Here is a 26016-nt window from a genome sequence, read left to right as displayed (position 1 = left end):
AAATACGAAAAATTATTCCCATTAAAAATATTCCTGCGAATAAATTTTTAATAAAGCAAATACGAAAATACAAAATTAAGGAATTTCTAATATATTTATTTTTCTTTAGGTTCATTTAAAGTAAAAAAGCGCATTTACATAGTATTATTCATTAGTAAAATAAATTTGTTTGATAGCGAATATAAAACAGTTTCTGATATATTGAGATAAAAAAAATTGTACGTTTATTTTAATTTATTAATATATGAGAAGGGAATTAATAAATTTATCTAAAAAATTTCAAGACGATTTAATTACAAAAATGCCCGTCGAGTGACGCTGCCGGATTCAAAGGGCATCTATTTTTGACATTAAATTTGAACTCGAGTATATAACAAAACTTAATTTTACTCAGTCACTTAACCGGATTTTAATCAAACTACATTAATAACATCGAACGGACTTCGATATTTAAAAATTTTTTTAAACCAGATAATTCCAGATAAAAAAAAGCGGTAAAAATTCAAAAAAAAGGTAATTGAATTTTTTAAAATTATAATTTAATCTTTTTGTTTTGTACATAAAACTCAATTTTATAATTTATATTTATTTATATATTGTATTTTTCCTACAAAAGAAAAAAAAAAAAAAGATGAAGTTTCGAATAGGACATTCACTGCTTCCGAAGCCGCGTTTCGTTTCTATATATAGCAAAGGTAACATTATCAACAACTTAGCGATTAGTGAAAGTTTAAGTACAGTTATTGCTTTTTACGGCTCTATACTGTACTTAAACTTTACGTTGTTGATGGGATTAGGCCGATAGTAAAATCATAAATTTGTAAAAGCGAAGGAAAAATATTTTTAACTCGATTGCAGACAAGCTGGAAGTTAGCCATAGACTTTCATCAGCATGAAAATGTATAATTAGAGCGATTTAAACCGAGCTTTCCTTGCAGAACAGTAAGGAAACTGCTCATCTTAGGTCAAAAGGTCACTTTTTTTTTTGCGTTTTAGACCTAATGAAAGAGATGAGCATTTTATTAGAAAATCGGAAAATAATCGAGAACGACTCTTCTGGTATTTAGAATAAGGATAAATGTAGTTTATAATTATTTAATCGAAACTTTCTACGTTCGGGAATAAGACACGGCATTAAAACACAGGATTTTTGTCGCTAGTAAATTTTGTTTTACCGAACATTGAAACATTTTCTGACATTAAAACATTTTTCTTGGCAAAGTATTTGCGATTTTCGCTGATAAAGTTTATTTTTAGCTCATTTTCTCTTTTCGGATATTCTTTAGATTTCGGGAAGAACGAACGATCTTTCTCTATCCGGATATAACAAACATTTTTGAAATTTTACAGAATAAACTATGCTTTAATTCTAAAATAGAAGAAAATGGGTGCTATATGTTCCGCCTTCCAGAAGGATAAACTTTCTCCTAAATGTAAAAAGTAAGCTTGTTTTTTTTTTAAAAAAAACTATTTTTAAACATTTTATTAAATATCTTTTTTAGAAGATTGCTTATATGTGTTTTAATCAATTTATTTAATACAACTCGTCACATTTTGCCATCCCATTGAATTACTACGATTCTAAGACCTTGTAAGAGACTGTAAATCATTCTAAAACCTTCTCATCCATTTTATAATAATCGAGTTATCGTATTGTTTATTTTATATCACTCACAAAAGGCATAAAAAGTCATAAACTTTTCTTGTTGCATATAATGTAATATACTTACAGGTTTTTGTTTTATAAGTTATTTAATTGCGTACAGATTTGAAATTGTCAATTGTAATTGCATTTAAATTATTTTTATTCTCAGAAAATATACAGATACATTAAACCATTTACGTCAGTTCATTCATAAATACCAGATTTCATTCATTTAAATTTTTTTTTTTTTTTACTTTCTTTCCTTTCTAAAGAGAATTCTATAATAAACTTTGAGATTGTGAAGAATGAAGAATAACTAAATGATTGTTCAAGTAGTTCTACACTATGGGAAAACTTTTATATTTTTAAATTTATAATTAAAAAAAAAAAAATCATATAAAAAGTAGAATGCCAATAAAATTAAGCTTAATTTATAAATAAAACGTTCTGTTAGGAGAACTCTCTCTTATTTTTATTTTTTATAATCAACTTACACAACAAATAACATTAATAACACAATATTAATTTATTTTACATAAATTAATGTTTTTATAATAGTTTTTAACAACAAAATAATTAAATTTTTGAAGAGTTTAAAATAAAAAAAACAACTAAACAATCTTCTTTTTTATCTTTACCAGTTTAAATTCTATAAATTAAAGTGTTTTTCATTTTAGTTCCAGTGGAAATAACTAATGTTTGAATTAGTAACATTTGTTTGTAATTCCGTATTAACACGGTTTAAGTCCTGTATATATTAAAGATTTATTATTATATGTTTGTATATAAAATATACAATACATACAATACTACATGGTTTAACAATATAAAAATTTTGAATACATAATATCCACTTTTCACTTAAAAACACCTAGAAAATTTACTAACGATTTAAATATAGCTCTTGATAACACTACCCAATACGATTTTCGCCTCCGATAATAAAGATGGCTTCATATAAATTCTGATGCCTACGTTTCGGAAATCGCATCACAATTTTTAAATATCGATGCTCTTGATATCGAGTGTCTGCGCTTTTACTAATATAAAGATGACGACGTTTACCGCCAATGTCAGGAATTAATACTACAAGCAGCTACAATCTTCTAAGCTCGTTTTCTATATAACTTATAGGTTCCGGCCGGTGTCGCCATTGAAATGCAGTCAGGAAGGAGCACTTTAAGTGAAGTAAAACAAACAGCCGAAACTTGAAATTAATACCCCGTGTTCTTAAACTGAACGTATTGTTTAAAGTGCTTTAAGTGGAACCGAGCTTCGTTGTTAGGTTTTAGAACTACTTGTTGAGATTCCTCCGTCAGATGACACTCGAATTAAATAAATCGTCATTTATACCCGACAAATTATTTCCAGAATTGAATAAGAATCTATAACAACGGTAATTTTTGTTATTTGATACGTCAGGTAGGGCCTATAGTCGGCCGAAGTGGGAATTCACTTTCAGTTGTTTGTTAACGGGCGAAAAGTCAAGTGTCGCGTACTTAAATTCGTTCTTTTATTTTATCCTATTTTTATTTTATAATATCTCTAAAACTTAGATACAAATAAATATTAATATGAGCAAAAGTTGTTTTCGGTGCGAGGCTTTCGACATCCTACAGGATCGAAACGTGCTCCGGATTCCGTGTAAAAATATGGATTTACGCACCGATATATCTGCAAATGTTCAAAATAGTGTCCAGACATTCGCTATTTGTCATACGCCGAGCAAACATTTGGCCGATACCTAGTAGTGTGGATGGTTTACTCGTTACGAATGTTCGGTATTCGCCTCCATTCATTCGTGTATTTTCTCGCTTTTGGTCACCAGTATGAATAGGATTTTAGGGTGATAAAAAGTTTAAAATGGACAATGCAGAGTGTGCTAAAAAAGAAGCAAAAATGGTGCAGAGGATTCGTGCTAGAAATTATGTTGAGCATCTAAAAACTTTTATTTGAATTGTATGATATAGAATATTTTTCACGTCATTCATTTTTATACTCTACTTACATATCGTTGTCGCTTAAATCGCAATCATTTGTCAAAGGTCAAGTCTGGATTCTTAGCAAGTTCTTCTCAAGTTTTTTCTTGGCAAATCATCTAACCTATCTCTTATACTGAGGAAAACAGTTCCCCCCACTGCTTTTTTTTTTTTTTTTTTTGAAGATGCTTCCTTTCTAATTCGGTGATTGCAAAAACGAATTCGTATTTCAAGCAAATTCTTTGATTTTCTCAAAATTTTTGCAATAGAAACCAGTAGCACTTATCCACGTTCCCCATCTTGTGATGACTAGATCGGGGTGACAGGGAAACTGTATGACTTCACGATACACAGCGACTCTTGCCGGCGCTTTCCTTAAATCTTTTTGAATGAATAAACATGTTTGCTTTTGCGACATTTTGCCGAATGAAGAGCGTGTGCTATGCATCCGAAATCTGGTTCGAGTTGACAAGCATTGGTTTTAAATTCCTGAAAGCTGAGAGCTTGTAAGGAGCTTGGTCCGTTAGAATGGTCCATGCGTTTTGGTATTTAATGACATCCGGCCATGGCTTCGTGCAGGCATCATTAAATGCCCGCATTACTTGAACAGCATTACACTTTGACAACTCGTATATTTTTAAAAGTATTATATCCACGGTTGGCCCGTTACTAGAGCCACTAAAATATCCAAAACTAACCGTGTTTCGTCCGCGAGAAACAAAACAGGGCGGGCTATCTCCAATATCCTCAATCAAGTGAAAAGAGAAGCAGCTCACGGGCTGTCCATAAATTATATAACGCATTTTTAGGGAAATTTTGACCCCTCCCTACTGATAACACGTGTTAACAAATCTGCAAACTCCTCCCATTAATTACGTAACATTTCATTACCCTCGAAGTTTTACGAGAAAAATCAATAACTAGATAATGACATCTCGTGTCGAAAACCAGCGTTATCAAATTGGGCTTCAAATGCAGGTATTTGGGTTATGATTTGGAATAAAGTTCAAAATGTAAACTAGATGAAGATTATCCCAAAAATACATAATCCGCAACTCCAAGAAATAAGGCGCGATTGGCAGTTAAAGTAGCCCAATTGGGTGCGAAACGCGCGGACCTCGCAACCCCGGTCCCGAGAGACAGGTTCGACACTGGCCGACAGTGGTCGTACAGTGATTGACAATTTCCTTGTCAATCACTACTGTCAACGTGGCGATCCGCACGTACTCTCTCCCAAATAACCACTCCACCATCAATTGACATCTATATTTAGATCGTGTGACTCATTCATCGTTAGCTACCACGCACTTTTCTCGTGCCACGCGTGTAACTTAAGCTAACACGAAACTTTATATCCAAATTACTTTGTTTTCTTCTGTGAAAAATTTCTTAATTGTGTCAATTAGAGTTGCCGAAATGGGCTGACAAGCGAAAGTTACCTTACTGGCCTAATATTCGGGTCAATACGGTATACAAATATAAATATATAGGCCTATATTCTTATGATAAAAGTGCAGAACTTCGCTAGAACGATGCCAAAGGAAACCCCTTATTCATAGTATTTTTAAAACTACCGTTAGCCAACTGACATTTTTTCCCCTAATCAATCACAGCAAGAAATTTAAAATTTTGAAAAAGAGTAATTTTCGAATTCAAATTCAAAACTGTTTACGGTTGAAATTTGTCAGCCAATCAAAAGCGTAATTTCAATTTCCGAAAGTAAAATGAGCGGGAAAATCGGTTAGAAAGCGTTTCACTCTCGATACCTGAATCAAACGTAGCGAATTTCATTTGTAATTTTGCGCAAAAGCTTGGAAAAAAAAAGCGGAAAATAATGCTAATTGAGGGAAATGGTGAAAAGGGTAGAAAAGATGCAAAATGGGGGTTTAAATGGGTCGGGAGATCATTTTCTGATGGTTGGTTATAGTTTCCCCAAAATGAGACGTGCATTAAAAGTTAATGAGGCACCACACATTCCTAAGCTTGGTCATTGATATTATTTTAATCTTTTATAAACTAGATCTAATTGTTGTTTATTAAGTTATGGCAACGCAACACTCGGGCAATCTGCCTAGAGGGGGATCCTTCCGGAATGTATTTTTTTTAGGGAAACTGACTCCATTCAGGCGTTAGGAACGTGGAGAAAACCCGGAAAACTCCACGTGGCCAGCCCATCCGAGCGAGGCGCGAACCCACGACCGAACTCCCGGTGTTCAGGGTACGAAAACGCTTGGCCAGTGACGGGGGTAAGACTAGATCTAGTCTTTCTGTTTTGAATTCGGTTTATTTCGATTTTGTTTATAGTTCGAACTTTTTTCTACGTAGTTTTATCTGGTCTTTTTTTTTGTAGTACGTTTGTTGTGTCGTATTTCATCAGACAACAAGAAAAATTCAGTAATAAAATTTCTAATTCATTCTGAAAATTAAAATAACAATAATAATATTGAACTCCGTTCTCTCCGTTTTATAATAATTTTTATTTAATTTCACAAAAATACTGATCTATAGGTCCGTCCAGAGAGTAACAAGAGACTGGGGGGAAATATATCAATATATCGGGAGCCCTGTAACAATAAAGAAAGAAATAAACGAGCATTTAATTCCTCGGGTCCGGGGCAGTTTACTCCTTTTCCCCTTCTGGTGGTCGGCGAGAGATTGGAATGAAAAACGTTCCCGAACAATTTGAGGAACACTGATCTAGTCCATTCAATACGTTAATATATTTCGTAGTAAAGTTAAGAATCTCATTCGAGATAAGGTACGTTCCGGTAGTTTGAGCATTTGGCATGCTCTCGAAGGACGTTGGTTCAAATCCCAGTCTCTCTCTTTTTTATGAATGACTGTTCATTTTGTACAAAGTTGTTTATCTTTTCTGTTTGTTGATAAACGTTTAGTACGTTAATAAAGCATTTTAAGTTGCCGATTAACATATTTTTAGTTGTATTCGTTATTTAATAAATTGGATTCCTTTCTCAGACCCGAATCGGATGAGTCCAAGACGCCGTCGTCGTCCGCCGTCCAGAAACAGGCGGCAGAAACTCCATCGCAGGCGACGACAGTTACCGGTCAATCGAAAGCCGAAGCTCCTCCTCCTTCCGTGTGCCAGATTAAAGTGGAAGTTACACCAGAAACTCCGGACAAAACTTCTCCTCCCGAAATAACCTCCGATCCTTTAGCTCCCGAAATGCCAGCAGTTAAAAGGCTATCTACTTCGCAACCGGTAGTAACGCTTGAAAAGATTTTATTATACCGAATCTAAAACCTTATAAAACTATATTTATTTTCAGTATCATAAAATAAGAAGATTGAGTTACGATCCCCGTTTAATGGACGAATTGCCGGATCTCAGATATTGTTCCGACGATGTCAGATCTCTTCTACTGGGGAGGGTACGAAAACCCGACATTAAGTCTAACGCCAAAGAAATATCTATATACGTCTGCACTAGCTCTTTTGGTATCTATCGTCTTCTATTGTTTTATCATTTATTTTTACACCAGGTAGGATTACTTCCAAGTATATCAAGAAATTTAACGGAGTAGAATTCTTCGTTTCGCCATCGCTTTTAACCGATCTTTAATTAGCTAAGAAATTATCAAACGTTGAAAAGGACGAATAAAATAATACCGGCGATTATATTTGAAGCATTTTGAACATTTTGAAAATAAAACGTCTTGGCTAAATTAAAGTTATTTACATATAAATATTTTATAAATTCGTAAAGAGCAAACGATCTATCGTGACACGGTCACAACGCTCTCGATTTTTGTAGTCGTGCCCCGGTACATCACACTTCTCCCGTTAACAAAGGAGTCGAATGACGTCACTGAACTTTAACTGTCTATAACTCCTTAATAAAAGCTTTATTTCAAAAACATTACTGAACATTTTTATGTTTTTATTTTTTAATTCGTCGGCACAGTTGATCTTCTCTCGCAAACTGCGATATTTGCTAAGTAATAAAATAAAAAGCGTTTTTAGGAAATGGGTCTGTGCAACCCTCGCCAGCCACAGTTTGGGAACCATTGGTCTAACGAATGGCGAATTACAATCTCGTACGAATTTATGGACGAAGCTTACGTGACAAATAGCTAAATTTTTACTTATTGAATATTCTGATATAATTTTAGAAATAACAGTAAATATAAGTTTACAGAACCACGTTTTTTAAACGTTTTTAGAGACGGAATCTGAATTCGATTTGATGTACGCCGCTATATTTCCCGCCTTAAGGCATCGAGTGGCAGAAATGGGATACGAACTAAACGTAGTGAATTTACATTGCGGAATGTATGCCGATTGCATAGACGATCACACGTTCAGAGAGATTTGTATCGAAACCTTAGAAAATTTGAAGAGAGGAAAACTTATAATATTGGTAAAAATTTCATTTTACGCGAGTGACTTATTAGTTTTGTTAAATAAGTAAAATAAATTTGATTTTATTTTAGGTTTTGTATAAAGGCAAAATGTACGAACCGTGTCTACCTCGCGTAATCGAAGAAACGGATTTTGATAATTTCATACGCAAAGTAGAATCTGATAAAGACCGAGATCATCTTAGAAAATGGTATCGGTTAGACGAGAATAATATTCCTCCCCGTTACGTTCTTCAATCTATTAGATATAATATACCCAATATAATGTCCAAAAACATATCGGAGAGAAAAGAAGCCATTGAAATGTGGAGGAGAGAATCGGCCGCCATGATCGACATCTTATCCAAAGTCTTGCCGGATAGAAAGAAAGCCAATTATCTGTCTTTAGGTAATGGTTGTTTTTTAGTTTTTAATGGTAAATGATTCAATATACAGTGTGTAATATACATCGTATATATTCTGATAAGCAGCCCAGTTGCAAAATGAAAAAGTCATTAACAGCGCGCTGTTTATTAAAATAAATGCGGTACATATATCTGTGATTTGTTTTTTTTTCAGTATTGGAAGAAGAAATTAACAGAACGGTTATCGAAAACAAAGGTTTTGCAAACAAATGCTTGCTTGTTAATTATAACACATTAATGAATGGAGACAGTGGTTCGGGTAGTGCGCGAGTAGGCTCTTCTGTTATCTCGCAGCTAGAAGAAATTTTACCGAAAGATAGAATTATTTATCTAGAAGCAAAAGATGAAGAAAGTCAAGAAACGTTTTCGGCCGTTCAAGACGAAATAAAGAAAATAGTTGAAAATATTGTAGAAGCGGATAGCGTGGAAGAAGAAACTAAAGCGTATAAAGGTGCGGGATTTTTCTATATGGGATTAAATTTTTATCACGGGCATTCGCAATAAAGATTTTTTCGCAGGAATGGAAGAACCGCTTCATCACGAATTGCTTCTTCAATGGTGGACCAGTAAAATACATTCGGCTAAATTTATCGGCAGGCAAGACGTGTTAATGGCCATCAGACAATATTTGGAGGGGCAGTCTTCTAGTCCGTTAATTGTATATGGACCCGCCGGATGCGGTAAAACGGGACTAATGGCTGCAGTTTCGAATTTGTGTTCTAGTTGGATGCCGAATACAGCCATCGTTCTCAGACACGTAGGAATCAGTTCCGAATCTGCCACTCTCGAAAGAATCCTAAGGAGCATCAGTGAACATTGTTGCAGTTTAATAGGAGAACACGTTTCGTTAGCCTTTAAAGTAGATATAATTTTGGCAGAATTTAAAATTGAAATAGAGATAACAAATAAGCATTTTTAATTCCAGAATATGCAAGAACATAATGCATCGTTTGAAATTTTGATAAGAAGAACTAGTCAGAAGTATCCTATGAATATATTGATTGACGGCTTAGATCAAGTCGCTAATTATAGCTCCAGAGATTTAAGTTGGATTCCCACCAAACTGCCTAGACAGACCAAATTCATTCTCACTCTCAGAGATAATAGTCCGGAACTCAAACAATTACGAGTAAGTATTTAAATCTTTTTCTAGTCTTTGACCGGCTTTTGATACTTTATTTTATTTTTTCAATAGGACATATTTCCAGAATCAAGTTTCTTGTCTATTCCTTCTCTCACATCCATCGAAGCTATGTCAATAATCGACGAGATCTTAATGAACAACAAAAGGGTGTTAACAAATACCCAAAAAACTTTAATTAGAAATTGCCTGTCGAATTGTCCTAACCCAAGATACGCTAGAGTTTTGGGGTATTCGGCGATAAAATGGCAGAGTTCTAAGAATGTAGATAACGAGAATATTCCTAACAATATGGAGGATTTGGTAGAGAGTAAACTATCACTTTTAGGCGATTACGTGGGTGAAGAAGTAATGAACTACGTAATCGGTTTGTTGGGAGCTGCCAAACACGGCTTAACGGACGAAGAGATGTTAGATTTATTGTCTTGCGAAGATGCCGCTCTGGAATGTGTTTACCACGATAACGTTAGCACATTTATCAGGTTTCCTCGACTGATATGGCATCTGATGAAGCGACAACTGTACGCATTTCTTGACGTTAGAACCGAATGTCGCCGAAACGTCACAACTTGGAAGAACCAATATTACAAATACAGATGCTGGGAGCATATCAAAGAACAAAAAATTGATAAGTATAAAATGTCGTTAGTGGATTATTTTTCGGGTAAATGGGCGGGAGATAAATATAAGTTATACAAGAACAAATTCATCAATAGATTAGTGTTAGACCAACCCGTCGTGTTCGGCTCTGTTCCCAATTGCCGCAAACTGAGCGAACTACCAATGAACTGTTTGGATCAAGGTTGTCCGATTGCCAAAGCTTCTTATTTGTTTAGTCCGGAATGGATCGTTGCAAAGTGCGGTTCTTCGGATCCATACGAATTTCTGGAAGACATCGATTTTTACATTTATCACAACTCCGACAACGCCGACAACGAAGTGTATGTTCTAAGAGATGTAATGCATCTATCCAGTTACGCATTGAGATACGACAGCACGCAATTCTATAGCCAATTCTACAATCGCTTAAAGAGTTTCATGTCAGAAGAGGAAAATACAGAGAAATATCCTTTACTTCAATCAATCTACGAAAGAACAGTTAAACCACCTATACCTAGTCTACTCTCTTCCATGCCTTGTTTACTTAAACCAGTCGGGAGCATTCAAGAAGAACAAAAAAGTGACATTTCGCTCACTTTCAACAGCATCTTCACCATAAAAGACGATCCGTGTCACGCCGTAACTTTGTCCGAAGAAAGAAAAGAAATCGTAGTTTGGGACATTCACAAATCGATACCGGTGAGAACTCTTCGAATTTCTCAATCTCCCAGAGATATCAAACTCCTCAATGACAACAGAGCGTTGGTTCTTTGTAATCGTGAATTAGTCTTGTACGATTTGAATCGCGGAAAATTTGTTTTGAGGCTGAAAGGAATTATGAATCAGAAGATGCCTTACTACGGTATTCAAGACAATAAATACGTTATTGCGCTATCGAGGAACAGAATGTACGTAAATGTCATGAGTTTAGAAACCGGCGATATGGAAACGACGTTCAAAGTGGGAGAAGATAGGTAAAAATCAATAAATTGTGTGAAATTAACAATTGCAGAACCGGGCAATAATTTTTACTTTCTTGTAGATTTTTAAATAGTTTATTGGTTAGCGCGGATGGAAGAATTTGCGTTTGCGGTGACGAAACTCAAAAACCATTTCCATTGTTAGTGTGGGATCTTACAGAAAGGAAGCTCATTTATGACTTGAGGATTCCGCAGCACGAATTTCTGACTAACATGACTGCTATTAGTGATGACAGTCGATATCTCGTATCTATTTGTAAGGTAAGTTTTCTAACCCCATTAAACGTATAAATTTAATTCGATTTTAAAACGAAACAAAATAAATAGACATTGTTTAAATTTATTTTTATTGCAGGAATTGCCTTTAGATAATCCTTCGCCTAACTTTATAGTAGTATACGAATTGGAGAGCGGAACGTTATTTAAAAAGTGGAAACCGGATTCGAACACTTGGGGTATTGCCATTTCTCATTTTGGAAACATTGTGGTGAATGGGCTAGAGAACGGATCGGTGCTAGTTTGGGATTTAATAACGGGAGGAAAAAAGTAAGAAATTTTCAATTATTATTTTATATATATAGTATTGTAACTAATACCATGCAGCGTGACATCATTATCTCAAAAAACGGACAATCGGATAACCGAAATGGTTAAAGGTGTCAGCCTACCGCTTTGGGGAGCAGGAATTTTTCATGAGTAGTCAATTCGGTCTGTCAGAACACATCCCTCCATCAGGATCAATCCCGAAAATATGCGCTCTCAACCTCAAATTAGTGACGGCCGGATGGCCGAGCGGTAAAGGTGGCAGCCTACCGCTCTGGGGGACCCGGGTCATCTAACTCCTTTCGGGCGAAAATTTTTCAATTGAAATTTATGAACTTTTGGTTTGCACCGGAAGTCACGTTTAGTTAATTGGGGCCTCCTGCTCCTAATCTTTCCATATCTGCTCTTGACTTTCATATATTTAACTCCCTTCTGGAGATTAAGGAAGGACGGATGAACGGAACGACAGTGGGAATTTATAGGTCTACATTTTTTCAAATTGCAGCCCAGTAACTTTCCTACCTTTTTGCATTAGGTTCTACAGCATTTACCATCTTAAGAGCCTCTTGCACGAGTTTTAATATACCACTACACAATTATCCTCGACATATTTCACGAGTATAATTCTCTGGAATAAACTGCGAGTAAGTTAACCCCCGAAATTGACCGGTTAAAATTTGTTCTATAGATTAGCGAAGACGACCGACCGACTCCGATGTCAATAAGCTGTATTTAGAACATTTAAAGGAAGTCTTTCTTAATATTGAGGCAATATTTTTAAGGTCGGGATCTTATAACGCTGTAAAACGATTAAAAAGTTTTGAGAATCGATTTCGAGAGCTAGTTTTCCGTTAATTGCCAGGGTCTTCGAAATCTTACTTTATAGTTAATAATAATTTCACATTATAAATACTTAAAATTCACCCATACTTTAATTTAATCTACAGTATTTTGGTATACACTCAAATCAGTTTAGTCGCGTTACCGAGAAACGGTAAACAACGTAGTAAGCTTTCGGCCAGTTAGCCGAAAAATTCGTGCAAACGGTCCTAAACGTGGTATACAATATTATATAATCTATTTTTGCAGTTGGTGTTGGAAGAATGAATGTATTTCACGCTGACAATCCCGCGGATTGTCCTGTAATTAACCTCGTCATATTTTACAACTTACAGGATAACTGGTGACTTTATATGTGAAACAATAAAACGTGTTTTATTAATAATTCCATTTTTATAGCAATAATTTATTGTCGTAAAACTAAATTGACCCATTGATTTTATTAACGTTATATTACCGAAAGCTGACTTTATAACGGAATATTGTGAGCAGGCGATACGGAACGTTGTCTACGTGACTAATACAACGGATTTCGTGTACATTTATCACTTTGTCGTCCTACCGTACTTTTGGTTGATATTTGGATAATTACAGTATATGTTATATAATATAACACAGTTTCGGATTTCGATTTTTGTTCGTAACTACGTAATGTTTTGTATTTTTCCATTAGACGGGCAAGTAATAGTGATTCGGATATACGTAGTTTTATATATATATATATAAAAAATAAAGTAAAAACAATGTAATAGTTCGTAAATAGTTTCTTCGAATTGGCAGGTATACGCTGAAGGGTCACACGGCTCCAATCGACCAAATCAGAACGAATGACAAAGGTACGGTCTGCGTCACTTACGATTCTGTGGGAAGAGACAGAAGTCTCCGAATGTGGGACTTAGCAAACGGTAAGTGATTTACTTTACATATTTACGAGATTTAAAATCATCCTAGAGAACTTTTTATCGAAAGCAAACGGTACGTCACCTTAAAAATAATACATGTAGGCCAGGGGTGGCGAAAAATAATACATGTAGGTGGGGTAGCGTATCATACGATTTCTATTTATCACCCGACCATCCTTTTTTATATTTATTCTAATTAGAGCATATTCGTTTAATTTCTTCAAATATCGTTACTCCAAGTCTAAAACTTTGGTACTCATAAAGATCTTTAAAGCTATAGTATGCTTACTACATGGCGTGCGAATTCAAAAAGGTTCACCATCCCTGATTTAAGCTATTACGTTACTACAGGGCAGTGTTTTTCAACCTTTTTCATTGAGTGGCACCCGATTGAAAAATAAAAAATCGTGGCACCCTTGACCTGAGGCGGATCTAGTATCTGAAAAAGGGGGCTTTTTTAATGGGGAGATGAATCTTTTGCGAAAACGAATATTATGCGCAACGCTGGGGTGGGGTCCGAGGGAAACTCCCTCCCCGGGAAAAAAAATTCAAAAAATTGACAGTTTGAAGCAGCATTTTAATGCAAAAATAATGTTTCTACGTGTTCAAAATCAAAATTTAAGCCCATTGAATTTTGTCTTGAACTACACTTTAGGAATTTTCATTGAAATTTACTTAAGGTCCTAAACTTTGCGGCACCCCGGGTTGACAAACACTGCTATAGGGGAAGGTCGTCTAATTCCGGACACCTAAGCTTTTCCTATATTATAAAAAAAATTTACAGCTCAATTGGTCCAGATTACATTCCATACAAAACTTCATTGTCTTATAAAAACACTTGTTAAAACTCATTTTTCTAAGATAAAAATATTAATCATTTTTTAAAACACTTTTTACAGTCACTATATTTTTACCAAGTTCAATTGTGGAGGGTTGTATCGGACACGAGAAAAACTTGCAAGAAGAGAATTACTTTTGGTTTCACAAAACTTTTTATTATTAGGCAGAGTTATTATTGAGAAATTTATAAAAGTACAAATTACAGATCGTAAAACTAAGTTAATACATGATAAGAAAGTGGTATAAATTAAAAAATTTTGAAAATTAAATTTAACAATTCGTTTTAACGACAAATGCATTGTGTGTTTATTTTTTTGATAATGCAATCATCACATTCATAAAAATATTTGTTTCCTTCGAGATCAGAGCAATTTTCAACCTTCACAAATCCTACACTGAATCTAGTCTTTTTCAAAGATTTCACCACAGATGACGCAGCGAGTCTCTTGGTCTTCTCTCTATTCTTGAACTGATTTAGGCCTATTTACTGTTTTCTTTCTTTGTTTCTCTTTATATAGACAATTTTCCCCCAGCAGTTTTCTCTTAGCTGCATAATTCTTTTTTTCCCTTTATTCTGCCGTAGTTTACCCATATTGTCTCGTAAAACAAAAACATTTTGTGAGAATATAATTCTTATCAATTTTAAACTGTTTCCGATACAACCCGAAACATCGGTTACCACATACGTATTAGTAAGCTTAATGATATTTCCGGCCTACAAGTTAAAAGAACAATAAATGTTGTTTTCAACAATAAACAAAAAAAAAAAAACAACTTATTCTCATTGTCAGGCAAGCTATGACAACCAGAAGTCATTTTCGTTCACTTAAAACACTATTAAAACTACCAAATTTTCTGCCACGTGTCAACAACTCTGCTGATTGACTAAAATATGGCGGAATCTGAACATTCTTTATTCACCCAACATGCTGATATCTTCACAGGTTCTGCCACTTGCAACAAATGTTAGAAACAACGCTTGTCAGATACTAGCCGCCGCCCGGTACTACACGACCTTCCCCTAATATAAACACAGTAGTTAGTTACTTGATAAAAATTTGTAGATGATTGTCGTAATAAATTCTACTTTCATCAAGTAAGATTCTTTTCTTACCGAATAAACTCAAAGGGAATCGTCTTTCGACGAACTTCTTTTTACGTTGCATAGGCCTATTCCCAAAATAATTTTTTACCCAATTGTCGAAATACACGTAGAATTAGGCATGCTATAAATTTCTTAAGGAGACCCCGACACCCACAATGGATACGATTTTAAAAAACTCTCCCTAGTGCCCACGGAACGGAAAGAATCAACAACGAAAAACAATTGATTGCGTTGAATGCTGCATTCATTCGGTAATTTGCTTTACCGAATGAATGCAGCATTGAAATCTTTCTGCGCCTGTGTGATAATCTCCATCGCCATCATTTTATCCGGCACGGATTCGTGTTCTTTAACAAAGTTTAGAAATCCATTCGCTAGTTTACGTACGCACAAATTAACAGAAAATACAAAAAGTTTTTTAAACGTTACAACGAAACGTTAGTTGCGTGGTGTCCAATTTAAATACTGTCTACAGCGAGAATTAGCTGTTTCGTATGATTATTTAATTGTATGTCGTCGTCATTATCTGTGCCATCCCAAGTTAAAGATACGGAACGAACCAATTCGAATGCAAAGCTTGGTTGTTTACCGTTGTGTATTTATGTTGCTTAGGTGTGTGTCTGGCAGTCTTCACCCCGGATCAAGCCATTAGTTGTTGCCAACTTTTACCGGACGGAAAAGCCGTGGTGATGGGTCTGTACCGACGACAGAGCGTGGTCACGCTCTCGCTCTGTCACGAAACCAGCGTGGAGGAGCAGACGAATGACAGCACAACTTATGGCGACAAACAATACGAAAAGCAAGTGTTCCAAGTAAACGAAAAAGAGAGTTGATAACGAATACCGATTCTTAAAAATTGCGTGATTTTTTTAAAAATTCTGTAACGTTTTTGTGCCTGTAACAAAAAAAAATGTAAATTTTTAATATAGACAATAAATATTTATTTGATATTTATTAAGGAAAAGAATTTAAAACCCTCTCTCTTACGACAAATTAGATTCGAGAATGTTTTTTAAACAAAAAAACAAAAAGTGCACACAACTCGATCGTCATTTTTGCAAAAATCAAATTTATTTACTGAGTGTCAATTCTGACTATACAATTTCTTCTATAACTCTGTATAAAATTTGATAACATTCACTCAACTATTCAATTCCATTTTGATCGACGTTCGATATATTCCATCTCTTAAACACAACGTACAATACTCTTTAACCAATCAACGTAACAATGACTTTAAAGTAGGTGCAATACAAACAGAACCGAACTTACTTTAAAAACAAAATTAGTAATTTTAAAACGCTAAATCACACTAAAAATATTTTGGTTTTTTTAAATATCACTTTTGGAATTTATGAAATTCCAAATCGACTAATTTTTAATGTGCTAACACACATCTTATTATCCTTACAAATAAACCTTAAATAGTGTCCTATTACTTAACTAAATTCTTTGTGAACAACAACAAAATTTATTTCCAATTTAGGAAGAATAATCATCTGATGAAACAACAATACCTATAACAACTAAAGACGTTCTGTTCTTAAACATTTCCTTCCTTTACAAACTAAATCACATTTTTCTTTCTTTGCATTTTAATAAATGTCTCATTTATAATTTTCATATTGCACATTAATAACAAAAACACTAAACCCTACTTTTAAAGTTCGTTGGAACCATTCAACAAAATTACCTACTTACTAAAATACCAAACAATTTAAAATGCCATTGAATAATTAGAGTGCCATTTTGTAAATGGCATTTTGTGTGTGTGTGTGTGTGTGTGTGTGTGTGTGTATGTATATAATCATTTTGGTCAAACCAAATTAATTAAAAAAATTGGCATAAAATTATGTATCCAATTTGTAAAATGGCACCTGACTGGTAATACAAATTATATACAGAATAAACATGTGTGATAAAGAAGATTCCATTATTATGGAGCAAAATTCTTAGCTTAATAACTAAAACAAAATACTAAATATTTTCGATAACAATACCACTTTTAAATGGTAATTAACTATTAATATTATTCTTTTATACAACGTATATTGACAATCAAAAAGTTTTTTTCTTTTGAAAACATATCACAGCTCCTTTATGAGCAATAACCACATCTTAAGTTTGATGTGTAAATATACCCATTGGATGGCAAATCATAATAAAAAAAAACTGCAGAATTATATTCTTGTGTGATAAATAGTGAGTATAGTTTGTCTCCAAACTCTGCAATGGCAGTCGAATTAATACAAAATTGTTGTTCGTTTCCCCGTGGATCTATCAAACTGAAGAGAGCTTGAGGAACAAAAATATTATTATTAGTATAGTATTTCTTTTTTGCGATTTACATCAATTATACAGGATAGCCCAAAAGTCAGTCAATCACTGTAAAGATTGCAATGGAATCATGAAAATTAACTCAGCCTTGCCATTTAATTTTGTTACATTGAGTTTAAAAGAATTATTTTAATTCCGATAATTCATATTTGCTTGTTTTGTGTGCACATCAGTTTTAGTAAGCTAAATGACTTTTGGGCCATCCTCTTCAAAAGCTATGTTAATTACATGAAAAATTCTGTAATCAAATTAAAAAGTACTCTGTAATCATTATGTACTTTACATACAAATGAATTTTTTTTATCATTATTATTATAATAAAAACAATAAATTTTATGCCAAAAATTGCATAAACCTTTTAAATTAGCTATAATTAAGTGGTGTATATGTTTGTTTTAGATGCACTATATAATATTATTGAAATTACTTCATATTGATAGAATTTATTCAATATTTCCATTTTTATCGTGTCTCTGTATTTCAGAAATTACCAAAATACAGCACAATAAAATTTTTGCACTAGTTAAAAAGATTATTAATGAAATCAATAAAAAAATATAGTTGCAAAAAGCATCTTTCCATGTTAATCTTTAACATAGAAAGATGACATCTGGAACTTTTTTTTATTATAAATTTTGGCACGGTCTACGAATCTAGTTCTCTCGAGGCTAGCCTTGAGAGAACTTAAATTTAAGAGATTTCTAGTGAAATGACGGAGAAATGGGCAATATGCAATTTTGGATCGTTTTTAAAAAATACCTCTTCCAATGTGGCGTTAAATAATTCAGGAGACCGGCAGGCAAAGTATCTAACGTCTCTATCTCTGTCCTTTTGAAGAGAATACATGACTTGACTTAACAGTTCGTAATGTGCTACCTGAATCTCGGGAAAATAATCTGAAAGGAAAATGTTAAAGGTAAATTAAACATTGAAACAAAAATAAAATATGTTAAACTACAAAAGAATACAAACCTAATGGAAGTAAAGTTTCAGTTAAACATCTGGCAATTGCTAATCTAACATTGGGAACGCTATCCCAACTGAGTGTAAATAAGTGAGGCACAATTTCTTGAATGTACTGGTCTTTGGGAAGTGAATTTTCCTGAGCAATATCCTGACAGAGTAAAGCATATCTACAAATAATAAATTTTTTTTTTATAATTTGATATTATTTAAGTAAGAAATTAAAGTTTCTATAATTTCTTTAACACTTACGTCTGTCTCAATACCCATTTCGATCCACACTTGAATTTCTTTTCTAGTTCTATTAATAAATTTCGCTGTAGTTCTGCATTAGAGCTCTGCTGTAATCGCTTCAGCATTACGGCTATCTGAAAAAAAGCAAATTTACATAATTGCCTTTTCACATTATTTCTACAGAAATTTCAAAATTATTTTCTGCCTGTTTGATTTAAAATTTATGTCGCAAAATAGAAACTTACTGCTCTTATTGCGACTCTTCGAACTGCACACACTTTGTCTCTGACTAGAATGAGGGTAATAGGAATTAGATATTCTTTGACGTCGATGGGACTGTACAAATTTGTAAGGGATATTAACTGCCTGTTTGAAGGAAAAAAGAAAAAAATAAATTTAAAACTCTAGAATTAAGAATTACTTTTTTTAAAAATACAGAAAACTAAATTATTTTCTTCTGTAAGAATTTCAAATTACACTAACTAAACTAATTATAAAAAAATAGATTATTATTTACAATAAATATCTGAAACAAAAATAATACTTACTCGGCTAAAGTTAATCTAAACCTCCAATTTTTATCATTATCTAATTTTAACAATTCGTTTAATTGTGGAAGGAAGTCTCTTCTTTTTAATGGTTGAATCCACTAAAATTATTAATACACAACAATTATTATTGGTATATAAATTCTATAATTAATCTGAATACAAAATAACAATAAACATAACATAAATGAACATTATTATTTACTATAGAAACTAATAATTTTCCAATATTTGTTCTAAGTTGTAAACTTGTACTTTCAATCTTTTTGTAGAATCATCTTCAGGTTGAATTTATAATTTACACCAATAAAAGTACTGGCTCACAATATAAAATGAATGCTAAAAAATCATATTGCTTTTTGAATAATTGTTTATTTCTCCTTTAGAAATATAACACACTATAATTAAATTTGTTAGCCTAAGATTGAAAGTTTTTCCATCATAGTTAATGCTATATAGCTGACCCTTGATAATCCAACGCTTTTGTAATCCGACATGCTCAGTAGTCTGATGCACCTCCCATCAAGGTCACCATAGTCCCTGTCCCGTTATGTGTCTGCTTGCACAGAAGACTGTCGCAACATGAATATCCCCACCTAATTCTTACACGATGACACACATTTCATGTGTTTTCTGTGAGCAGTTCTGTACGTACTGTATTATTTATGCCTATACATACTGTATGTACTGTACATTTATTGGCTTCCATATTTCTTTTAATAAACATGTTTTAGTTAACCAAAATGGGTGTTTCATTTCCATATTAACCTAGGCAGCATTTTACTCATAAAATGTACGAATATTGTAGGCTACTGCTTGCAAAACAATGCCAAATATGTAATCACTTTCAGTAATCCGGACACTTTTGGTAATCCGACACTCCTTTGGTCCCATACCTGTCGGATTATCAAGGGTCAGCTGTAATCTCACACAAGCTAATGTAAACCAAAAAAGTTTTCGTATAAAAATAAGGATGTGATTTCCACAAAAATTTAAAGCCAACATTTAATTCTTGCAGTTCTTTTCCTAATTTTATTTGATAAAGTGCATTGTTTAAGTATATCCTGCTTTTTCTTGTTTTACATTATTCTACATATATAGAACTTTTGATAACAATAAATATTTAAATTAATACACAAGTAATAATAAAACTGTGTGCATACATTAAGATGCCAACATAATAATAATTTGTTAAATGATCTGCCAGATTACCTATCGGGCTATATTTAGGCTAAAAACTAAACTGGCAGATTGGCAATATGAATACAGTAGACCCCCCATAACACAAGTTCGTATAACACAGCGAAAAAATTTCGATTGTGTTCATATAACACGCTAAAAGAGACTCGTATAACATGGTAAAATGTCATCACCAACTCGTGTTGCGACAGGATTGGTCGAATCTGGACCAATAGTGGACGAGCAGCTGAACTACTTGCCACCATCCAGCACCACGTGTATATACAGAGAGTTTAGGCAGAAAAGTATTGATAAATTTTTATACAGTTCTTGTGAAAAAAACATTTACAGTATTATTCAATGGCCATAAAAATTATATTTATATTAATGATGTCTCCAATGTTCAGTGAATTCTTCACAGAAAGAATAACTTATCAGGAAATGCGTCAGCCGTTTGATGAGCAACTCTGCGACAAAAACAAGCTTAGGCAATGGCGTCTTCGAATGGTGCACACTCGGTAAGTAATCCTACAATTTTTTATTTATAGCATAGTTTATATGGATTATTCCCAAAAAATTATACGTGATTTGGAAATGTTGAGTCAAATTAGTCTAGAATCGATTAATTTTATGGAAGAAAACCTTTCAAACAGCCGTAGCCCCTAAACTGCACATGTGCCGGGCTGTGATTGGCTCTTGTATTTAAGTGACTCTTACAACATGGATTCATATAACACAGAACGTATCTACCGTGTTATAGGGGGGTCTACTGTACATCCCATAGATTTTACTATGTATATAATAATAATTTAAAAGATATATTGATAAAAAAAGAATTTTGACTGAGGGATATAGGAAATTATACCATGAAAAATTTCCTTCATAATTTTTAAATACACCCAATTCGGTTTTAGACGGTAGATACATTCCAGACAAAACCATGTAAAAAAAGACATGAAGTACATAGAAAAAAAGGAGATTAGTTCCATATCCTTCAACCCTGTAAAAAATAGTTAAAATATAATGACATTTTTCTTAGGGCCCTAAAATTTAATAAAGATATCAATAAGTTCGAATATGTATACTGTATGTACTGTATATAAATATGGCTTACCCGTATTCTTATAGATTAACACTTTTTTTTATGTTACTTAGTCAACAGCTTATATAAGAACACGTCCAATTTTATTAAAACTAAACAAAAGACTTCTCCCACTCTTGAAATTAGTTGCAGATGTTAATGGATTAGTCCAGTGTCATGGTGATATCATGTAAGGAACATGATTGGTCGATTTGAACTGGTAACGAGCACTGCCAAGGAGAGATTGTCGGTTAAATTTGAATTGGCGGCGCATGCGTCTCAAGGACATTGGACAATCGCGGAATGTAATGAAATCGTATTGTGAGAAAAAATAATAAAATAGTTCTATTATTGATTAATAATTTTTCTTGTTGTACTTAAGAAAATATTAAAAATTAAAAAATACAGTACAGTATACTTAATCTGCTATAAAAATAAATTAGAAAGGGGAATTCCCTAACTATTTTATAAATACAGTATAGTAACATATAGAAAAAAAAATTTCTAAAAGATTACGGTTAATAAAAATATTTTTCTTTAAAATTTCAATCAAATAGCTTTTTTTAATCGTGCTAAATCGAATGAAATCGTGTAAAAACGGAATCAATTTTTTTTTCTAGACCGTGTTAAATCAAAACCGTGTAAAGTAAACAGAATTGGGTGTATTTTTAATTTCATTCATTCTAAAGAAATTATTACAATTTCCAAATTTAATTTTTGTCTTCAAATGAATTCAAATTCTTGTTGGAGATTAGTTCCTTATTTCGAGACTTGTCCACAATTACTTTAAATTGATATATTAAATCAATATGCTAGAATCATTTATACTAAAATGTTTCAATTAAAGCGATTTTATCTGAAAAATAATTATGATTGACAAGGTTATGTAATATTAAATAAAAATATTAAGATTTTTAGTCATGTATTGAATGCTGCTTTTTTTCCTGTTAATCCTGTAATTTTAATTTATTTTATCAACAGTATAACAAATTAATTAATCTATTTATTATTATATAAACTTAACTCGTCAAAATTAATGGAAGAAAAAATAAAACCAAACACTCTAAATACATTTTATTGAAGAAATGAATTGTTAACACAATGTTCTCTGCTGTAAAAAATATTGTGACACTGTTAGTGGCCATATTTTGAAGTTGAATTTATGTGCAAGCCATAAGGCGTTGCACACTTCATATGTTCTCCAGAAGAGCCATAGCACCCAACCATTTGAAATGGTTAAGATACAAATTGCAATGGTCTCTTAAAATCTGTACTGGAGAAAACTTTTGTCCCAGTATTATATTAGAATGAGCCTTAGACAAATGCTTAAAGTTAGAATTTAAAGCTACTTATGTAGTTAACAATTCATTAGAAGTGATTAAAGCCCTTACACAGACTTCTTTACACAGATATGATGTTTTAACCACTTCTGACTATATTAATCACTTTCCATCTATAAAGATTGAAGTGATTATAGCATTAACCAGAAGTTTAATCTGGAAGAAAACCACCATATTTTACGGACTATAAGACGCACCTTAATTTTTAAACAATTTAAAAAAAAAAATACCTATAAGACGCTACGGACTATAAGATGCACCTGAATTTTGGAGGCAATTTTTCAAAGAAAAAAGTGTCTCTTATAGTCCGTAAAATACGGTAATAAAGACTGTCACTTTTTATACACTTTAATGTCTATTAGATATATTTATCCAACTCCTAATATAGTTGAGACAATAAATTTTACAAATAAGAAGTTGATATTCTGATAGGCTCTCCACTGTCGGGTGATCTTGGAAAGTAGCCATCAAGTGGGTAGAGGAATGAATGCTGATAAATATACACAATAAAGCTCATTTGTAGATATATAGGTGATGTACTCAATATGGAAAGATTGAAATCCGATACAGGATTTTGTTAATGATATCAATAAAAGCCCTATAATTTTAAACTTAATATAGACCAAATGGATACAGCGGCTATAAACGTCTTAGATCTAATAATCTTTTAGTGACAGTACTTAACAAAGGGGTATCGGAAGCCTAATGCCATTAATTCTTATAGACATACATTATATATCTAATTAGAAACCTGGAAAGCATTTAAGAGTCATATCTTACTCCTCTTTGGTAATGCAAAGAGCATAAAAATTCAAGAAAATTATACAGGTGCGTCACATGGTTTTCCTATTAAAGTGCTACGATTTAATTAAATTGTACTTAGTTAATTCTGATGCCAAGCATAACAATGTACTGTACTGTACATCAAAACAGTATAAGGAATAAATAAACTGTATGGTTACAGGCAGATATAATGTCTTCACTTGTAGCTCCATATGATAACCTGGGAATATTATGTATCAAACATTTACAAGTAAGTTATTTAAACTGTTGCTCAGGGCCTCAAGTATACATTACTTTTTATTTTGTATAGTATTTTAATTATATTAATTAAATACTACACAAAATGTTTATGTTGATTCTTTTCTTTTTATGGCTGACTTCTAAAATTGTGAAGGGTTGGTAAGGGGCCTCACACAGAATTAGATCTAGGACCACAAAATGCTTAAATCCAACCCTGATGATAAGGATAGAATAAAATAATCTGTATTATCAGATATGATAGCTAAGCTCCTAAGCTTTATCTTCTATTTAGTTAAACTCACAAAAGAATAAAAATGGTTCTATTATGTGGGGTCTCTATACTAACAGTTAAGTAAAAGAATAGAAAAGTATTGGAATTCAATGTAATTCAGAAAATATGCTTTAGCACAATGTCCATTGAAGCAAAACATTCAAATGCATTGAAACGATCCCATTATCAGCAGAGTTAAAAGTATGTCTGCTCCATTAGGCTATTAGTGCAACAATGCCAGTTTTATCTGTCATTTGGTAAAATCAGTAATTTTAACAAACTCAATACATAATACATCATTCTACCAGTACGAAAAATTTGAATTTGAATGCAATTACCTAGAACACATGTTTCACTAATAAAAAGCATTTGTGTATGGCTAGTAATGTACGGACAAAATTATATAGTTTGCCTATCATATTTTGGATCAAAAACAGCTTTTAGAAAAATAACCTTTGATGTTTCATTTATTAAATGTTGAAAAACTTTATTACACGAATGGTAAAGATTAAAATAATACACTTTTAAGGTATATCTACCCATTTTCTTTAATTTATCAATGAAAATTTCAAAATAAACTATCCTTGCAGTTAATATGACAGATTTTGAGTGTTATTGCAGCAAAGTTTGTTACAGAATTTCCAACAAGAATAAATAAGTGTTTAGAAAAACAAGAGAAATTGTGGCCATCAGCCATATTTTAGTTATATATATGTATAGTTTATAAGTTCTGTATTTCGTTTCTATTTTCTTCTCACATTCCTACTTTCGTACGTCCTTCCCATTGTCTCAAAGCAACTCATACGTAAACCGTTACCGCTCGAGGGGGAGGGTTGCCCTTTCCAAGAACCAAGTGTCAAACAAAGGAGAAGATTAAGACTTCCCCGAAATTAGGGATATGGACAAAGAAAGTATAGGCCCAAGGCAGCATAGGAAAAAGAAAGAAGACACTTTTTTGGCTGGATATCGGAGCATACAGACGTAGTAAGTAGTGCTCCAGACTGACAAAGAAAGGGGACTACGAATTGAGAGAGAACTTACCGAGACCAGAGAGGAAAGGAGGCTACGAAGATTCTAAGGCATCGAGAGAGCCGAAGAATCTAGACATAGAGCTACTGGAGGAGTAGAGCGAGACTACTACGATTTGTGTGAGCGTAGAAATCATCAAGGACGTTAACTACACAACTTGAGCCCAGGTACTTCCTATCTGCCTTTTCTCTACTTTCCTTAGTCTATCCATTCCTTTTCCTTGTTAGTTCTAAGATAGTTATAAGGTTAGTTGTAAATTAGTTATTAAGTCCCCCCTTTTTATCTTCATGTTTGTTTGTGTAAATAAAGACAATTGTAATTTCTTTAAAGTAAATTTCCTTACACAAGTAATTTTTTAAAGCTGTATTCACCAATGTATGTACTGGGAGATCAAATAAAGAAAAACTCATAGAAAGTAGCAAGAAGAGTTTGGTAATACTGTAATTCAGACTGGGTGCTGCTATGCTTATTACTGTCTGCTACATGTGGAGAAAAACATTTATTATTCCTGTAATCCATAGTAAGTAAATGTTCAAGTTTTAAAACTTTAAATAGTTTATAGATAACTCTCACTTGACAAAGCTGAAATTTGATTCTTCTTGTAACTATATGAACAGAACTAAGATCATTCAGTCTCTTGAGATAAATGCTTT

General features: G+C 33.0%; 2 protein-coding genes across 6 annotated transcripts in view; one reads left to right on the top strand and one right to left on the bottom strand.

Moving 5' to 3' along the window:
• The window catches only part of LOC136977011 (serine/threonine-protein phosphatase 4 regulatory subunit 1-like), a 425271-nt gene that overhangs the window by 157215 nt on the left and 242040 nt on the right, over positions 1-26016 (bottom strand). For 4 of the 5 annotated variants that reach the window (XM_067272424.1, XM_067272423.1, XM_067272425.1 and 1 more), the window contains 6 exons: positions 19441-19541; positions 19138-19258; positions 18911-19026; positions 18668-18828; positions 18455-18591; positions 16408-17653 (listed from right to left, as the gene is read on the bottom strand). In XM_067272424.1, coding sequence (XP_067128525.1) covers positions 17639-17653; positions 18455-18591; positions 18668-18828; positions 18911-19026; positions 19138-19258; positions 19441-19541 — 651 coding nt within the window. In that variant the 3' untranslated portion in view covers positions 16408-17638. Of the gene's footprint in view, positions 1-16407; positions 17654-18454; positions 18592-18667; positions 18829-18910; positions 19027-19137; positions 19259-19440; positions 19542-26016 lie in introns of those variants that run through there. The other variant, XR_010881016.1, reaches the window with a different exon arrangement.
• Positions 1351-16312, top strand: LOC136977006 (NACHT domain- and WD repeat-containing protein 1-like). The gene is made up of 13 exons (XM_067272415.1): positions 1351-1440; positions 6601-6844; positions 6912-7080; positions 7806-8002; positions 8076-8391; positions 8562-8858; positions 8926-9266; positions 9333-9536; positions 9603-11122; positions 11191-11389; positions 11484-11674; positions 13292-13416; positions 15971-16312. Exons 1-13 carry the CDS (start codon positions 1385-1387, stop codon positions 16189-16191), a joined length of 4080 nt encoding a protein of 1359 aa, XP_067128516.1. The 5' UTR covers positions 1351-1384; the 3' UTR covers positions 16192-16312.

Source organism: Centruroides vittatus, unplaced genomic scaffold (assembly GCF_030686945.1).
Source record: "Centruroides vittatus isolate TY-2023 unplaced genomic scaffold, ASM3068694v2 contig_439, whole genome shotgun sequence".
Classification (NCBI taxonomy): domain Eukaryota; kingdom Metazoa; phylum Arthropoda; class Arachnida; order Scorpiones; family Buthidae; genus Centruroides; species Centruroides vittatus.
The sequence above is the reverse complement of the archived record's forward strand: the minus strand, read 5'-3'. Positions and strand labels throughout refer to the sequence as shown.